The sequence below is a fragment of the Anser anser genome, assembly GCF_964211835.1.
Source record: "Anser anser genome assembly, chromosome: 10".
NCBI classification, from domain to species: Eukaryota; Metazoa; Chordata; class Aves; order Anseriformes; family Anatidae; genus Anser; species Anser anser.
This window is the reverse complement of record NC_139730.1, coordinates 7,027,272-7,045,610: the sequence shown is the minus strand read 5'-3', so window position 1 is coordinate 7,045,610 and position 18,339 is coordinate 7,027,272. Positions and strand designations below refer to the sequence as shown.

Sequence of the window (18,339 nt, the reverse complement as noted above, 5' to 3'; positions counted from 1 at the left end):
CAAGTCAGGACTTGAGAATTGGTCAGTAGGACAGTAGTACTTTCTGATCATTAGTCCTTTCATTTAATTTTGTCCACAAAACAAAAACAAAACCAAAAAAAAACCTACCCACTTCTAACTGTTCATCAGTATAAATCACAACTATTCAGGTTAGCTCGAATCTAATCTACAAGTAAATTTTATCTAAATTCCTCTATACTCTCACACTTGCAGAAATCTACCTTCCAGAGGAAGCTTCCAAATTTCTTGCCACTCTGCTGGTCTCTTGGGCAGCAAGGACAGAACATTGTTGTATTTTCCAGCTAAGGCGTCAATGTCAGTAAAATTTAAATGTGTTGCCCTGCTTTAAGTGAACAAAAATGGACCAACATACTTCTGAGAGCAGCATTTTAGAGTAGGGAGACATTTTGCTTGTTCCTATGTCAGAGCTAAGCAAGAACTCCTCTCAGAAATGCATTTGTATTAGGAATTTAACAGGTTTACAAGTTATGAAGTAGATGCTTGGGAAAAGCACTGCGGTATTTTCAGTGCTAGGACCTGGTATCCCTAATGTGTTTCTCCCATTGTGCTGTAGTTACTATGGCCTTATTGTCTGGTTCCCCGACATGATCCGGTATCTCCAAGAGGAGGCATACGAATCCCGAGTGAAGATCTTTGACGAGGAAGAAGTGTCACACTTCACCTTTAATTTCACCCTGGAAAACCAGATCCATAGAAATGGGGAATACAGAAATGATAAGTAAGTGAACAGAAATTGATTTGATTGATGCTGACAGGGAAGAGGGTGTGAGCAGATGTGGGGATGACATCCACCAAAACACACATACAATTTGAAGAAGTAACCCTGATTGCAGAGTAACTGAAATTAATTTTTGGTAAGCTCTTTTTTATTAGTTATCCACAGAGCAAATGTCCTTTTTCTCCTGCTTTTCACACACACTGCCTCAGCCACTCACATCTCCATACCCAAGGGGATGCATCCGACGTGTCCTGCTCCCAGTAGCACCCTTACTGGGATTAGGGCAGTGGGGGCACAGGGCTGTGCTGGGCAGCTCGGGATGCAGCCGTGACTTCTCTTTCCTTAGCACACACTGACATCTACTGGTCCTGGGCAGCAGAGCCCATCACTTGAAACGTCTTTTTTGAAAATAAAAAGCTGTGTCGCGCTGAAGGCCTCGGTATGACTTACCCAAGTGTCCATCCTGCAGCCCATTAGCGTGAGCAGTGCCACGGCCAGTTGCACTGGTGTGCCGGCCAGCATCTCCCCACAATGTGCCATCTTCTCTTTCACTGCTCTGAAGTCAGAAAAGGTACTCTAGGAGAACATTATTGCTTCCCTCCCTTTCTTCTTTTTGGGCTGGGCCTAGGTTTTTCTTCTGTATCCAGCCTGACCTCAACCACTGTAAGCTCCGCAGCAATATAAATCCTAGTGATTTGTAGCAGGACATTTTCACTTTTCTAAATCCCAATATAACGGGTGGGAAAATACCCCTTTGTAAACTTTATGGTGATCCCATTGCCCCAGAGGGCCTAGACAGGGTGTTGTTACTCCAGCTTCTTGCACTATGGGGGGATCATACAGGGCATTCACTGTTACAAAATGATTTATTATTTCATTCTTCAACTGGAAGTGAGGATGCTCAGCACCTTCCAGGATGAACATGTAGAACTGTGATGTGTATCACTACACTCCTGCCTTTGTCGTCTCCAGTTTAATAACTCAAACTTGATTAAGCTACATTCCAGCAACGTCCAAAGCATATCTCATGATTTATAGCCCCATTTTCCCTCTAGCCCTTGACTGTAAGTTAAAACTCCACTGAACACCAGGCCATGGCTGCGTGACTCTTTTAAAGACAGATGTTAAGAAAGCAAACTGCAGGCAAAGGACTTCTAACAGCCTTTGTGAGTAAATACATCATAGGCTATTACTGGGCAAATGCAGAACAGCTGAAGTGTTGCTGTAACCTGTGAGACCTTCTACACGATGCAAAAGACTTGAGTAGTCTTCTTGTTATATTTTGAGCATTAATAATATCTGTTTGTAGTCTCGGTTAAGAAGCCCTGCAGTGTTCACTTAATGGTGTAAATAGCCATCATGTTAGCCTGTCTTGTAAGTGCTCAATTCAATTATGTTTCTGGGCATATGTTAGTAAGCCTTTTTATTTGGTGACAGTTGTGGCGTCCTCAGCTAGAGCGATAATGCTTGCACTTAGTACCTCTTAGATCTTCCAAGCATGTCTGTGCATTAACTAATACATCTTCCCAGTGTCCCTGCAAAATCTCACAGGTAAATCAATATTGTGTCATCCTTCAGGCAGGCAGGTCAGACATGTCAAGCTTCCCATCAGAGGAGAAATCAATCATCTGACACTGTTGATTATTTTTAGAGTAATCTGTTTTCTTTACACGATATGCAACAACCCTGGAACAGAGATGGTTACAAGCAGTACCCATAATCTCCCTGCTCCCTCTAGAAAGCTTACAGCAATTTTGCTTTAAAAATCACTTTGAGTTTAAACAGCTGTCAGAAACCTTTCACCAAATGGCCAAATGGGCTCCTGATAATGTCTGTTTTTATTTCTGCTTGAGGAAGGGGCAGAATAAAGAAGTCAGGAAGGTCAACTGCCAATGAAAATGCCATGCACTGGGGGAGACTGTCTTCTTCGGATGGGCTAGCATTTAAAATGAGAGGATTCGTGTCCACTCGGTTTTAAAAGCACATTTTCTTTTTTGTGACTACTCTGAGGAATAGAAAAACTGCCAGAAATTCCATAAGATCCATCTCTTTAAAAATGTCTTTCCTAATAAAGTACAAAAGCATTTTGTTGGAAGATCAGTTATGCATTTAAGCAAAACCTTTTCCGTAAATGACCCTAGAAATTATCAGCAATGCTGTCTCTTGAAACAGCCATTGCATGTTATATAATGTAGGAAATACCTCAAAGTACAAACTTCTGCTTCCTGCCCCACAGATTTATCGGCATGAAATTCAAAGAAGTGAGATTTGAGGACTCCTTGTTTGAGGAATGCTACTTTGAAGACGTGACGTCCAGTGAGACGTTCTTTGAAAACTGCACCATCATCTCTACTGTCTTTTATAACACTGGTAATGGGATTCCTGATATGGTTTCAGCCCTGTAATTAGGAGCCATTTTATCAGATTCTGGGAGGAAGGATGATAGGGATCTGTGTGTGTGTGTGCGCTGGCTAATGAGAGTGGTGATGGAAAAAAGAGGGTGAAGGCAGGCTAAAGGACTGGCTGCTATCTTACCTTTATGGCTGGTTGGCTGGGGTTGTGGTGGTGCTTTTGCCTTATGGTTTAGCTAGACATATTTCTTTTCTCACGAACTGAGTTTAGCTTCCCATGTAGGCATCAGCCTGCCAAAAAAAAAAAAGTGTGCCTCCACTAGCATTGCCCCGAGGGCTGAGGCTGCTCCCATCTGTGGTTCAGGTCCTGTTTCTTGCTTAATTCTGTGTTTCTGTTGCTACATTTGGAAGGATGCTCCAGGTCGCTCCCAGTGTTTTTAACTACATGGCTCCCGGTCTCATTTGCTACTGCAGAGGAAATGCAAAAGTCTGTGCTCAGGCCTCGGCACATTAAAGTAGTGGCAAAATGCCTAGCAGTTTAAAAGCTCAATCCAATGAATTTAGCTTAAAATATATTTTATAGTTCTCTATTTTAATTCATATTCAGCTGTTGGTTTGATAATTACAGATAATAAAATATTCATTAATTTGTCCTGCAAAAGATTTTAATTTCTATTCTAATGGAGAATAAACCATAATGCCATGAAAGTGAGAGTCTGCTTTGCCCCATCCATGTGGCATGGGGATACTGGTTCAGGTCATTCAACAAATAAAATAAGCCACCAGCTATCAGGCATGCAGGTAGAATTTGCCACTAAAATAAAAACTCCCTGACTGTTTTCATTCAGTGAGAAGCATCTCTGAGACCTTTAAGTTGATTTTGATCCTGGCTCCTTGCTGTATGAAAGGACATCAGTAAAGCGGGATCAAGACTTTGCCTCTTCCTCTTGCAGATCTCTACGAACACAAATTCATCAACTGCAGGCTCATAAACAGCACGTTTCTGAAGGAGAAGGAAGGCTGCCACCTGGACTTCGAGGAGGACAATGATTTCCTGATCTATCTGGTCAGCTTCCTGGGCAGCCTGTCCGTGCTGCCGGGTAACATCATCTCTGCATTGCTCATGGACAAAATAGGGAGGATAAAGATGATCGGTGAGTGGTCTGTAGGGGTCTGTGCTGAAGCAGGACCACCTGGTGCTGTGCAGTTGATGCTGTTTTCCACAGCGTTCTGTATAAATAAATGACACATTTTGCTTGTAGTGATGAAAAATCACAAACATTATTTTCTGTAGCTGTTTGACAGCCCAGGAGATCCATCTTTGAGGTTTCTGATCTTCAGATGATTTTAAAAACAGCTTCAGGAAACATATGGTAGATTAATTGCCCATGTCACATCCAAGCAAGATGCCACCCATTAGACATATGGGACTAAGTTATCACCTTAACAACTTCTGATTACTTTGGGAATTTCTGGTGTTGCTTGCTCCAGGGTGCAGACCTTGCTCTCTTGCCAGGTACTGTGGAGTCATGCCTCAAGGGATAGACAAGTGAGCTTAGTAAAATCAGGGATGAGACACTCTCTTGAGTATCTCACCTGTTTCTCTCTTCTGGGAACAGACAGAAGCTTAGTTAGCTGAGCTTCACTGTCAGACAGGTAAAGGTAAGGAAGATGATCCCATCAGTGTGTCAGGAATTTACACTTGGAGGGCAAAATGAACCTTTATATAGTGAATTTAGAAAAGACCCAAACAAACGAGTGGGTCTGTGGGAAATAAATTAAAGCTGAATGAGAATCAGGTTGTCCACCCTGCAGACATGTCAGCATTTCAGCATTTTCATCTGGAATTGAGATGACAGCTGGAAACCTAAATGCTTATTTCTTCTGCAGAATGAAAAGTACAGGACAAAAATTGGTAACGACATGCTGAAACGTTTCACTATGGAATTTCCAACTGAAACAGCCTTCTGGCATCCCACCCGTATCACTCTGCTGAACATATTATTTCTGGTCAGCTTAACGTGAAAACTGAATTTCTCTTTTGTGTTATGTGCCTCACTGGGACTTCAGTTCAGTTTTATCATGTTCCACTAAATCCTCTCCTGTGCTGAATGTCAGATCTGGGGCACACACGGTGACCCTGATGCTGCACTGTACCTCTGCAGCAGAGGAAATATCTGCACTGCACAGAGAGGGATGTGGTTTGGCCATGGAGCAGAAGTGGGCAGGGGTCCTGCATGGTAGCTTTCCATAAGCAGAACATCACAGTGGCAAAATACAACTAAATATACAAAATGAAGCATTTCAGTTCCAGTTCAGCATCCAAATCATTTTGGTTGGTGTCAAACTGATTTAAAAAACCTCAAACAAACAAACAAAAAAAATCTTTGGTTTCCTGGTGGTAAATGGAGATATTTCAGCAGCAGCAGAACTTTCCAGTGAAAGAGATTTTGATTTTGCAAAATTGCTTCTTTCAGGTGAAAATTCCCAACTGGGGAAGAAGGCTCTGATGTAGCCATTAATATTCCTGAATCTGAACTGTGGCTAACTGAGCATGAATGCTCTCACTTTCTCCCTCAGTGGTGTTCAAAAAATTATAGCTCCTGTGCAAATGTGCCATGAAATCTAATGATGTTCTTATAATTAAAAGAGACCTCAAGTGCTTCTTACAATCGGCTGTAAATTATCCTAATTGAGTCTAGAAATGTGTCAAGTGATTTCAATAAGATGTGAATTGCTCTAGCTCTTCACTCAAAACTCAAGTTGAAAAACCTTCACAACGATTCTTCCTCCTTGTTGGCTTTCATGTTTACTTGCCTCTACTCTTCCTGGGTCCGTCTGGAAGTCTGAGGTGCTGGAAATCTGCCTGGAAAAGCCTGTCTTCAGCCTCTCCTTAGAGCAGGAATATCAGCATGATCAGATGGTTATTGAGAACATTTTCAGGCTGGTTTCCAGCATCACACAGTGACAGATAGGCAGCATCATGGTATTTTTGGATTTTTGCAGATTTCATTCATTTCGGGGTGAAGCACTGTCACTTAGAAGCCATCTTTATCAACACTGTGGCAGCCCAGCCACGGATGAGGGAAGTTGGTGCCAACATTTTTCTCCTGGTTCCCCCGCAGGTGGCTCGATGTTGATCTCTGCAGTGTGCTGCTTCTTCCTCTTTTTCGGCAACAGCGAGTCGGCGATGATCGGCTGGCAGTGCCTCTTCTGCGGGGCCAGCATTGCCGCCTGGAACGCCCTGGACGTGATCACCGTGGAGCTCTACCCCACGGATAAGAGGTGCTCAGAGTCTTCTTCCTCTCCGCTCTTGGCCCTCTGACTCTGGACTCTCTTTTCCTGATAGCAAAGGCCAATGCTCACTCTAGACACGTTGATGGGGAAGTTGTATTATTTTTATTTTAAGCAGGCCTTAGTGGCCTGGTAGTCCTGAGGCTATACTGGATCAGCATAGACATTTGCAAGCATAATTCTGCACGCACCATGGCTTGTACTCAGGGAGTTGCGGGGGTGGTATGGAGATTATAGGCAGATAAATTATAGAGAGCACATCATTTCTGAGTATGTGCATGAGGTCTGGCTCTTCAGACTGTGTCCTCCAGCTTCTCATCTTAGCTCATCACCACAACAGCCTTTCCCTCCACAACAGAGACAACCACGTGCACAGAATGATCTGGGAGATGAGGTAGCATTGGAAACTTTGGGAGAATGAGCTGCAGATGAGATCTTTCCTGCCAGCATCATTATAAACCTTTTTTTTTTTCTTTTATTTTTTTTTTTTCCTTTTCCAAGCTGTTGGGGAGAGCCAGAAGTGAAGGGGAAAGACTGTGCTATGAAGACAGCATGCTTTGAGCTGCTGGGTGAAGCAGGGTTAGGAGGAGAGACCCGGCTGTTGCTCTGGTGACAACCCACCTCAGCCAGTGCTTGGAAGGGCTTTGAGAAATTCTAGAGCAGGTTGGGTCCTGTTTTCCTTGGGAAGGGCAAAGGCTGTCAGAGTGGGCAACTCAAGAGCTAGGGAGAAGTTAAGATGAAGAAAAATGAATACACACAGACATTTACCTCATACAGACAGACATGCAAAACAGTGATATCTATTTATTTACTATCTATTCTGGCTGGCTTACTTGCTGGGAGCGTAGCCTAGGCAACATAAGAGCATTCACAAAATAATCCATCCAGATCTTCTGTAGTTATGCCAAGAAGATCCCTCCTAACCATTGCTTTCTGCTTCTCTTCCCCACAGGGCAACAGCCTTCGGCATCCTCAATGGGCTTTGCAAGTTTGGTGCCATCCTGGGGAACTCGATCTTTGCCTCCTTTGTAGGGATAACCAAGGTGGTTCCCATCCTTCTGGCTTCGTCTGCTCTGGTTGGAGGTGGCCTGCTCGCTTTGCGCCTGCCAGAGACTCGAGACCAGGTCCTGATGTGAGCAACCGAGGCCAGGGGGGCCAGGGGTGGACGTAGAAGAAGAAGAAAAAAGAGCCATGTTTGGAAAAATCAAAATGTCCTTTTCTATTCCGTTTTGTCGATACCTCAAAGAGAGGGAGCAGAGGCGAAAGAGCCCAAAGGGATAAAATGAAGCCCCTTAGTATCTGACCCTTCTACAGCCATGATTGGTGCATGCAGCTACTTCACACACTCTGCAGAGCTTTGCTGTTTGGGTTTAATCCTGCCTACACTGGGAGCCTGTCCTTTCCCTCTCCATCCCCGTGTAGCGACACAAGACACGAACAGGGGCTTTGTGCGTGCATGTGCCTGCGGGGGTGTGAGCAGATCCTGAGCTGAGCTGTGACAGCCTGCCTGCCTTGCCGAGCACTCCCTGGCAATTCAAATAAGCTGTGCTCAGACACAAAAGGCACCCAAATGGCAGGCAGGTAACAAACCTACCGTAGGTCAGATCCAGCAACAGGAGCAAGAGCTATAAATGTGACCAATGACCTTAGCTGTCTTGATTTGGGGGTTACAACTTGAAAAAAAAGTGAGAATCCTGGTTTCTGGAGGATTTGAGAGTGGGTGCTCAGCTCTCTTAGAAGACTCAGTATCTCAAAGCCCCTTACTGTCTTCACTTGGGCATAAAGAATCACTAGGCACCTTCTTGGTCTGGGAGAGAAATATATACATAATTTTATATCTATAGACGTATTTACACTTACTTGCAAATATATGTGCACATATTGAAGTGATCAGCTAGTGAAATTTATAATTTTTAATTTCTGCACTATTTAAAAGATGTTAAGAGAGGCACTAAAAACTATTACCACTAATTCAAGTTTATCTGGAGCTATGACCAACTTAGTGACACATCATTCTTTATACCAGACACCAAATATTTAAATGTATTGATGACTGGGAGTATATATTTCTATGATGATAAAGATCTTTTTCCTACAAACTTTCATGGAGGAGAAATTGATATGATGTTGGAGCATTCCACAAACCAAATGTGTACATATAATCCAGTGTAAATAGAGGACTTTTTGTCTAATACCTAGAGTATGTTAACAGAGAATTTACCAGCATTTTAGCCATATTAGTTAAAGAATATGATGCTTCATTTTCTTACATATTTGGGTCTCATCGAAACACTGTAAGCACAGTTACGTATAGCCATTTAACTTGCTACATGGGGAATGCACACAGCAAGCTTTCACTGTACAGAACATTAAATTCTCCATTAAGTGGGACAGTTAAGTTTGATATCCTGTAAAGACTCTTTTTGAATTTCATATGCTCTTTTTATTGTACAACTTCAGTTCTGTTGCACCTGAAAGCAAAGTGAGCTGTGTATTTTTGGATATATTTTCTTGGGAAGCAGGAATGAAATGTATACTGTTAAATAACACATATTAATACCTAGATAGTGCTAATTAGACCCATTCGACAAGCTCAGCCATAGACCAGAATTGAGTAGAAATGGTCACATAATGCAGGGAATTTGTCTCACCGTGATATTTTCTGACATTAAAAGTTATAAGTTATTTTGTACTTTTGCTAGTGACCTTTTTACTTTTCGTTGGTTCCTTTTTTTTTTTTTTTTTAAGAAAATCAAGCAGTGCTAGGCTGAAATCCAGCAGGACTGAAATCTACCACCTCTGCCTTCAGCTGCACAGAGGCAGTCAAATACACCCACAGCTCACACCAGGGCCAGCCCCGCACAGCTGCTGTGGCAGTCGGTGTCAGCACCACTGCAGAGGACAGATGAAAGACACAAAGTATGGTGAGATCACAAGAAGCAAACCCTTGCCGATGAGACAAAAGTGTCTAAACAGCATCACTTTCGTCACTGTGTTGGCTGGGGATAAGCACTTAAAGAGCAGCTAGACTACAATGGGCTATTTGGGATTTTTATAGATTTACTCTGAGGTTTATGAAATTGATAAAATCACAAGCGGCTTTAATAGCGCGGCTTATTATGCCTCATTTCTCGTTTTATGGGTAGCTTAGGGCCTTTTTTCTGATTTGTCTTCAAAACAGCAAGGTTCCTTCGCTGAGGTAGGAGTGAATGTAATTATGTCCTTTGGCAGTGGTTCACAGCTTCTGTTGAGAATCACAGCCCAGAATGTGTTTTTTCTCTAAGAATGTCTGATCCCTTTGCATGGTAAAAAGCAGCTAAATATGTGTTTCAACACAAAAGATCACCATGGTCTTTATGTTTCATTCTTTCTGTGGGGTTGTGAATGCCCATTAAGTCATTGTATTTACAGGGAAAAAAGGTTTGTTTCATGGTCTGGACTATTCTATTTTGCTGTTCTGTGGAGCCCGAACTTATCTTTATTTATTCCATGGGGCACTCTTAGTTACATCCCTATCCAGTGCTCTGACAGCAAACCTGATTGTTTGTGTTCTCCATTGACATTGCACAGTTACCAAAATGGCATCACTTATTTTGCAAAACTTCACCATTGGTTTCCTTAAAAAGAAGAAATTGAGGTCTTAAGGCGATAGAAATGGTAAGGTAACATCAGGAAATGTTATCCAATCTTAGGAAACTAACTTCTTTGCAGAATGGGTCCTTCACAGGGTCTGCCTGGTAAACCTCACGTCCGAGAGATTGGCTGGGGCAAGGTAAAGAGCAATAGGATCTGGCAGTCAGCGTCACCCTGGCTACCCATGTAACTGTACCCCTAAAATGCATGGGTCGGTCACTTCGGAGCTAGGGGACAATGGGTATGGGGCTTGACAGTGTTTCTATCCCTGCTTTTGACCAGGGAGTTCATGACCAGATACATAAGCGCAAACACACACTGCAGCTGGTACACCAGGGCCTGGCAAGGACAACAGAGAAGGACGAAATGAAAAGCTGAGGGGAAACCACATAAGCTAGCCTTAGACACCTACAAGTCAGCTGTCTGAATTCAAACTAATCACCCAGGGTTCCCATTACTCCCAGTTACAAGAAACAGTGAACATCTGTGGCCACTCAGTTCTGATTTGGCTCCGAGTTTCAGGCTGTGTGCTACCAGCTAGGCCGAGCCCAAGCCACGGGGCACCGAAGCACCGTGCATGGGGAGGTTTCTCATCGGGCACCTCCTCTGATGGCTCAGCTTCGTTTCTGCTGTAAAATCAGCATCGTAGCTGCGCTGCAAGTGCTAGTAGGCCTCCTCCAATAGTTCCCCCCGCCTACACTTGCCACAGTGAACAGTCTCCATGTCTTGGAGTTCTGCTATTACTGGATCATCCGCAGAGAAGAGGAAAACTGCTGATCACAGCCCAATAATCCTCGCTGAGCACCATTTCCTCGGATTCGTGAACTTTTTGGCAATGAGGGCACAGAGGACCAAGACAGGGGACTTGCCTTAAATCCCAAAAACCTCCTGTAGAGGACAGTTGGAGCTCTTCATGCATATGTGGCACGCCAGTCCAGCCACTCCACCGGGGACTTTGTGGCATGGAAGAGATGGGTGTAGGGAACCCAAACCGGCCTGCTGGGTCTTGGTGTCTTCATCCATACAGCGGAGTAACGGGGTTGCTGGAGCAGTTCATTGCTGGGTTCCTGAGCACGCAGAAACAGATTTTTAGAGGAACAGAAAGCACTGTTACTATTGTAAAAGACCAGTGGTATGACAATAAGCGTTCTGCCTCCTTATGTTCCCTTTGATTTAACGGGTTGTTGTACTATTTTTCCCAAACTTTGGTTGTGCAGCACTGCTTCTGCTATCACATTTCGTTCTGCCACATCCTGCTGGTGGTGGCTGCTGCTCGGGGCTGGGTGGGGTGACCCCCCGCTTGCCCATATCATCCTCGTCTCTCAGAAATACTGTGCAATTTATAAATGGCAGTTTGTGGATCTTTTGGACTAAGAAAAGGGTCACTCTAGGAAAACCCAAGCCCAGAGCCAGATGTTCTGCACTCTGGGGAGAAGTCCAGCAGCTGATGTCCTTTGGTGACAGGGGAAAGGTGCAGTGAGGACATTCCCTGAGCCTAGGAGCTGTCTGGTCCCTGGGCTGGGTTCACACACGTGCACAGAGCGAAGCTGTATGGAGCTGAGCTTTCTGCAGGTCTGAAGGTCTCTTCTAGGTCCTGCTTTGAGACTTCCAACAACAGAGTATACTCTGACACTGTTAAGGACGTCCTAGGTCCATTTCTGTCCTTGCTTATGTCCTTTGACTCTCCAAAGGGCACATAAAACCTGAGAGTATATTTTTAGGTTTATGTAGATTCGAGCCCCATGTATTATATTTCCATCAAGTTTCTCCCTTGGTTTCTCACCCTCATATTAGCCAATGCTGCTTTTAGGAAGAATCAAGCCTGGAAACTGTGAAGGAAACAAAATGAAAGAAATTTCTTTGCTGTGTGTAATGCTAGAGCTGTATAAATGTTCACACACTGCAAGTTCCCCTGTAAATAACACCCAGTGTCGTGCATTTAATGAAATGTTTCATTTAGGTGTTCTGTCGGCTGCGTGTGTGAGATAGCCAATTCCAATCCCTTGGTTCCTTGGTTCCTCTTCATTTGAAACTTTTTTTTTTTTTTAAATTTGATCTGTGTCTGGTTGTCACTGGAAATTGCAGCTGTTCCAATGGACTTTGTTTTTGTTCTCCCTGTCACATTAAAAAGCTGGAAGAAAAAGAATGGCTCCTGCAGTGTTTGTGTTTAATGTGCACTTTGAGTCCTTTTACAAGTGCTACTGTGGATGACTTTGTACTCTGAAAATGTGGGGACTTCCTCTGATGTTTGCAATGTGTGCATCCTTGCTATCTCACACCATCCCATCTCAATTAAGACTCCCTTCTACTACTGCATTATCACACTGTGCATTTCCTAATGCATTACATAAGAAACTCTATAGCCTGAAAAAATTTCTGGTGAAGAAAGCATAACGTATTTTTAAGTGCCATGTAGAAACAGAAAGCTTTGCAACAGGAACATGCCCAATAAAAATGTTGTTTCTTGTAGCTACATACACCGTTTGACATAGAATGCTCTCTTCAGGCTTGTTGGTAAGATATTTAGGTGCAGAAAGGTTAAGTCCTTCAGTGCCCAGTTCTCTCCTCGCTTGCACTACACATGCAACATGCTAAAGCTAATATTCAAACAAAAGTTAAACAGCTGTAAGATATTGGAAATATAATAAAGGAATCATGAAGGTTCACCAGTCATCAGGAGATGAAACCAGGCATTTTTCCTCAGCTTGCTTTCACGCAGATGCCATAGGACCCATCTGCGCTGGGGTCTTACTGGGTGGGCCACAGCCAGCAGCTGGTAGGGACTGGTCTTCGGGAGGTGCCAGCTGGGAATTTTGCAATACCCATGTCTGGCTACAGAGTACAGAGCTACAGTGTCTACAGCTCATAAGTCCCTTGTGTGTATTCTGCTTTTATACAGAAAGCTGTGTGTTAGCAACCACTGTCAAAAATAATTTTCTTAGAAGAAGCAGGCTTTTAAATAAAGGTCAGAGATTTGTACCTAAAGCCTCAGAGGTGCTTCTGTGTGGTCCTTACTCCAGGCTATCTGACATTCTGTGTGTAAGGCTGCAATCTCATTAAGCAGGAAAATCCCATATTTGAATGGGCAGACAAGGTTTCTGAGAGAGGAGGTAAAAAAACGGAGGTTAAAAAAAAAAAAAAAAAAGACTAGTTTTAAAGTAGGACCCGGGGAATTTAAGAACAGGATTATGTGGCACAGTTGCCTGAGATAACATGGGATAGACTAGACGATAAGAAAAGCTTTGTAAATCTGTGTTGCTGTTTTTCCATACTGATGATTTTACCTTGACCATCTCGTGTTCCTCACCAGGTGGAGTTTCAGGCACAGATTCCCATAGCCACCAATAAATGACCCAGATTCCCTGGATGTGCAGGTTCAGCCAAGTTGTCAGAGAAGGTTACCTGGTGGAGGAAGAAGGCTGGAAATGATGGCATTTTCAGCAGCAACTAAACCCAGTAGGTCTGAGTGATGCTTGAATTGTGAATTGGGATATTGGGAATGTGACTTGAGTTGGTGTATGGTAACCTAGACCATTATTTTGTCAATGCTCCCACATCTCAGAACTTTACTGGTTTCGAGACTTTTCAAGAGGAAACACAATTTGGCAGTTTGACTTCACACTCACTCAAAAGTCAACCACTTGGCCGGGCAATTGGTGCTGGGCATTGGAGTCCCGAATTTCCAGTTTGGGGCAGAAACTGCTGCAGGCTGAGCACCCTGCTGATGTGCAAACACTCCTACAGCTTTGTGGCTGATATCAGTTCAGTCCATAGCTCTCAGACCACTTTTTTTTTTTTTTTTTTTTTTGTAAGCTGATGTATAAAACGCAAAGAAAGATAACCAAAGAGATTGCAGCAGTTTTTTGTTTTGTTATCTTTTCTTTTGACTCTTTTCAGTGGGAACTGAGGAACTCGCAGCATCCTTGACCCATGATAAGGTTTGGGGCTTGTATCTAAGTTTTACATTTTGAGTGCGCTATAGATATTAACTAATCCTTAAAAGCACTATTTGAAAAGTGAGAGCTTATTTTTTCCATCACTTGCTTCACCTGTACAAACAGCCACGTACCTATACCTACATCAACGTGCACACACGTGCATATATATAGTGACCTCGACTGTCGCGGGTGCATTTGCTGGTTCTGCCCCAGCCCTTGTGGATCAGAAACGAGCCTGGCTCAGGCCAGAAGATGGCAGCAGCTGCACACAGCACCGGCAGCCCCCGCAGTGCCGGCTGCTGGTGGATGCGCCCAGCACCGGGGTCCCAGCAGGACCCGCACCGGGCACGGGTGCTGCCATCGGGTGCAGAGCACAGGGGTCTGGTCCCCCAGGAAAGTAAGGGAAAGGCGGCTAAAGAGATCAATGGTTAGAAAGTTTTGAAAGGACGGAGCCCTGCCTCGCACCAGAGCTTTTGAAGAGGGAGTTGTGCAAACCTGGAGCAAAGCAAATGTAATTATGGAGGAGAAAATGAGAGTTTCTGCTTCAACAGTCTAGTGCAATGGGTTTCAAGCTTTCCTGGCCTGCAGCTCCTCTGTGTTTTCCAGCAAAGAGGCAAATACCATGTCAAAATGTGGCGAGACTCCAGTTAGATGAGAAAAACCCTGGGCTGGCTAGTGCTTTTCCCACAGAGCTAGGAGCAGGTCGGCACCAGCGTGGCTCCTGCGGCAGCCACAAAGGTAAGACGAAGGGCATCACACATACCTGTCAGTACTTTGCTTACCATCTCAGAACAACCCACAGCCACAAAACCTCAGTGCCTTTCCGATATGGGTGGTATATGATTCAATCAGAGGACTGAGCCTGCTGAAAAATAACCCAATAGCAAAAACAAATGGTGCAGCTGCCTTTCTTACAGCTTCTAGAAATCACGGAGCCCATCCTGAGGCCTGTGACATGGTTAAGTGGGTTTTTACACCCGAGATTTGTGATCTAGGTCTGTTCAGTCTGCACCACCATGGCTGGCTGCAGCTGCTGTCCAATGTGCATTTTATAGTGAGGGTTTCTATCTGGGAACCAAGAGGCTGGGTTCCCCTGGAAAACTTCTGCTTCAATATAAAAAATAAACAATCAAAACAAACAAAAACAAAAACAAAACTATCCAGTAAATACAAGCAGACCTAATTACAAGGAGACCAAAGCCAGATCTCAAGTGGCTTGCTCCTCTCTTTTGTAGCCCTGGCAAAGAGGCTTATGCCAGCACTGACATCTCTTCCCAGGGCTGCAGCCCCTCTCCGTGAAGAAATGCCTCTGGCAGGACAGCAGCTGGAGCAGGCTCTGTGCAGGCTGTGGGATTTCACAAGGAGATGGCAATATTTCTCCAGAGGGAGCCCTTTCTTAGCCTTGAAATCTGCTGCAGACCGGGAAGAGGTTATTGTACGTGGCCTCCTGAAACACATCTTTGAATGATAAACTCAGTGCTTTCATCCCTTCCTATTCAGGATAAGCATAGAAGAGCTTTGAAAACTTCCCAGCAGCCCTGTTCCTTCTCTTAGGCCCCTGAACAACAAACTGCTCTGCAGAAACTAGCCATGTACTGAGCCCTTAGGCCTTTAAATGTCTCAGAACAACTTTTTTTGCAGCCCTCGTTTGACCTAACCAAAGAGAGTTTGTGTCCCTGGCTCAGCACAGCTGTAGGGTGCTGCTGTGTCACTTTGTCCCTGCTGTGTCCCACCTGGAAGGGGACAGGAACAGTGCCACCTTTGCACTGGTCTCTGGGGGCAGATGTCTTCCTCTCTGTGTGGTCACCGATGCATTAGGTGGCTGAGAGACCTTCTTCAGCAGGTTTTTAGAGGCTTTGTGGGGGTCATTTACTTTCAGTGTCCTCATATTGTGGTATTTCAGCATGTGCCTCCTCCAGGTCATTTGAAAAGAGCCTCCTTTTAAAGCGGCGCAAATTTAACTCCAAGTAACCAGTTTCCCTGTCTCCTTAGGTCAAGGTTGAGTAGAAAACTTGAGTGGAAGAAATGTTGATTAAGGAGAGGAAAGAGGTAACTCTGGGTGAATGCCATACACACCTCAGAGTTCAAGGCTGCAGCTTAGTGTACCCTACATCATGACCAAGTTTATTGCAAATTTCCAATGTCCACTGGGGATGAAAAAATGCCTTTAATTAGTTTAAGAGACAGGATTTCACGATGAAGAAATCCAGATAGGAAAACGACGCATGAAAATGTTAGAAAACATCCAGAAAAAAAAAAAAAAATAAAACAAAGTTCAAATCCAAACCCTTTTCTGACCACTATCTGCTTGATGTGAGGCATTATAATGGGCCTTTCCACCAGGTTCTGGTTTCTCCTGGTACAACAGTGATGAAAATGCAAAGCAAAAAACCTCACCTTGAATTTCTATCACGTATGCAAGCCCCAACCAGTGGAGCGTGGGTGGCAGGTTCTCTGAATGAGAATAAGGACAATTCTGTGGCTTACTGGAAGACTGGCAGTTTTTTCTCACTTCAGAAGGAAGACTTTCCAAACTAGATCTCTGAGATAATTCAATGCGTAGCAAAAATATGTGAAAATCAGCTCCTGTCACTTTCTTTCTCTGTTTTATTTGTTTATCTTCAGGTATGTCTTCCCCAAAGATCCACCCCTGCAACTGAAATCTGGCAACACGATGCAAATTCCATGTTGATTTTTAAGCAAGATTATGTAAATCCAATATGTTCAGTCACTGTTGTCCCAGGAATTCCCAGTATGTGAGATAGTGCCAGGGAAGGAATAAGGGCTGAGCTAATCAGCATGCGTGTCTCGCAGGATTTTCTTGTGTTTCTTTCAGAAGTAGGAAGCTGTAGGTTCCTGTGCACCCGATCTCTGGGATTCTCCAAATACAGGAGGGTGCTCTGGTAGCAAAGAACCACACAGTGGATATCTGCGAGCCCACTCTGCTGAGGGAGGCTCATATACGAGGCATGGTATAGTGCATTATGGCTACTTCTTACTGGAAGATGACTCCTAACAGATCTCCTCTGCTGTTGTTTGGTAGATACCTCCCCAGACCACTTTAAAGTATACTTCTGAGTATAATGACACAAAGCATTAAGGAAATCAGGGAGGAAAATCTCCATCTTTGTGTTTGCCGTATAGGGCTCCTAATCTAGTTGGGTGTCTGCCCTTGAGCTAATTCAGGAACAAAGCAATACAATTTATTTATTTATTTATTTATTTGGTCTGAGCAGCTCTGTGGTCATAACCCTGAGCTATTAGTTCTTGTGTTCCCCTTTCCATCTGTAACAAGAACCTATTGCCTGACATTGAAACTTAGAGTGAAGTCCTTGGATGGGGGCCTGATTAATTGTGTTTCAAACTGAGACATGGGGATGATGCTGACTGTATTGGCCTTACATCTTTCTTACGAACTATCTTTGCAATCACACCTCACAGGTAACTACCTTGTTTCTCTTTGGACATAATTGTGCTTTATTTATTGTCATCATTGTTGTTATCATTCATAAAAGAGATTTTCAAGGTAACATGGCTGATGGACTTTCAAGCATTTGGCAATGACTTCTGCAAACCACAAAGAAAAATATAGCTTCCAATCTGAGGCATAAACAAAAGCAGGGCAAGGTGATGATGAGCTTTAAAGAATAGATGTCCTTTCGAGTCAAAAATTCATTCCAGATCAATTATCACGCAGTAAATAGTGCACCTGAGTCTTTGACAATAGAAAGCAAATTTACACTGTTGCAAAAATACTAATCACTAGCCTAGAGACTCACATTATTAGCTGAGAATAATTATTTTCTCCAAGGAAAGCACAGACCTTCAAAGGAGATAACATCTTAAATCACGGCAAATTTTAATTTAAATTCAAAGTGTAGGAATGTCCATAATACCCTATCTCTACGTTATCTGGCTGGGATGGTGTCATTATAGTGTTTTAAAGACAGCCCCAATCGTTAAACTAAATACCTGCAGCCTAACACTTTGCAATTTCATTTTCCCCTTGTCAGAATGTGTAATGGATATTTGTACCGGAGGTAACAAAACAGAAAATGTGAAGGTGTTGATAACTTTGCCATTACTGCCTCTTAAACTGCCTGAGAGATGGAGAGGACTGGATGGCAGCGGAGAAGTGGTACCTCTGTAATGGGATGTAAAACAAGGCACCCAGTCAGTGCCTGCTGGGGTAGGGATTCATGGTGTCTGGGGACTGACGGCTCCCATCGGCAGTCATCAGCTTCTGGGGAAGCAGCAGATTCTGGTACTCTGATCCCCCACCCAGGGATCTGTTTCATGGCCTTCTTGCTGAGAGTCCACCAGGTGAATTGGAGTGATTTTTTGGCCTCTCTTTGAGCTTGTTTTCTCCTCTGAATGCCTTGGG

General features: G+C 43.8%; 1 protein-coding gene across 5 annotated transcripts in view; it reads left to right on the top strand.

The window, feature by feature from the left end:
- The window catches only part of SV2B (synaptic vesicle glycoprotein 2B), a 63,112-nt gene extending 50,952 nt beyond the window's left edge, over window positions 1-12,160 (top strand). For all 5 annotated transcript variants that reach the window (XM_083849906.1, XM_083849907.1, XM_083849905.1 and 2 more), the window contains 5 exons: window positions 575-739; window positions 2,976-3,109; window positions 4,044-4,244; window positions 6,216-6,375; window positions 7,337-12,160. In XM_083849906.1, coding sequence (XP_083706032.1) covers window positions 575-739; window positions 2,976-3,109; window positions 4,044-4,244; window positions 6,216-6,375; window positions 7,337-7,520 — 844 coding nt within the window. In that variant the 3' untranslated portion in view covers window positions 7,521-12,160. The remainder of the gene's footprint in view (window positions 1-574; window positions 740-2,975; window positions 3,110-4,043; window positions 4,245-6,215; window positions 6,376-7,336) is intronic.
- The last annotated feature ends 6,179 nt before the right edge of the window (window positions 12,161-18,339 follow it).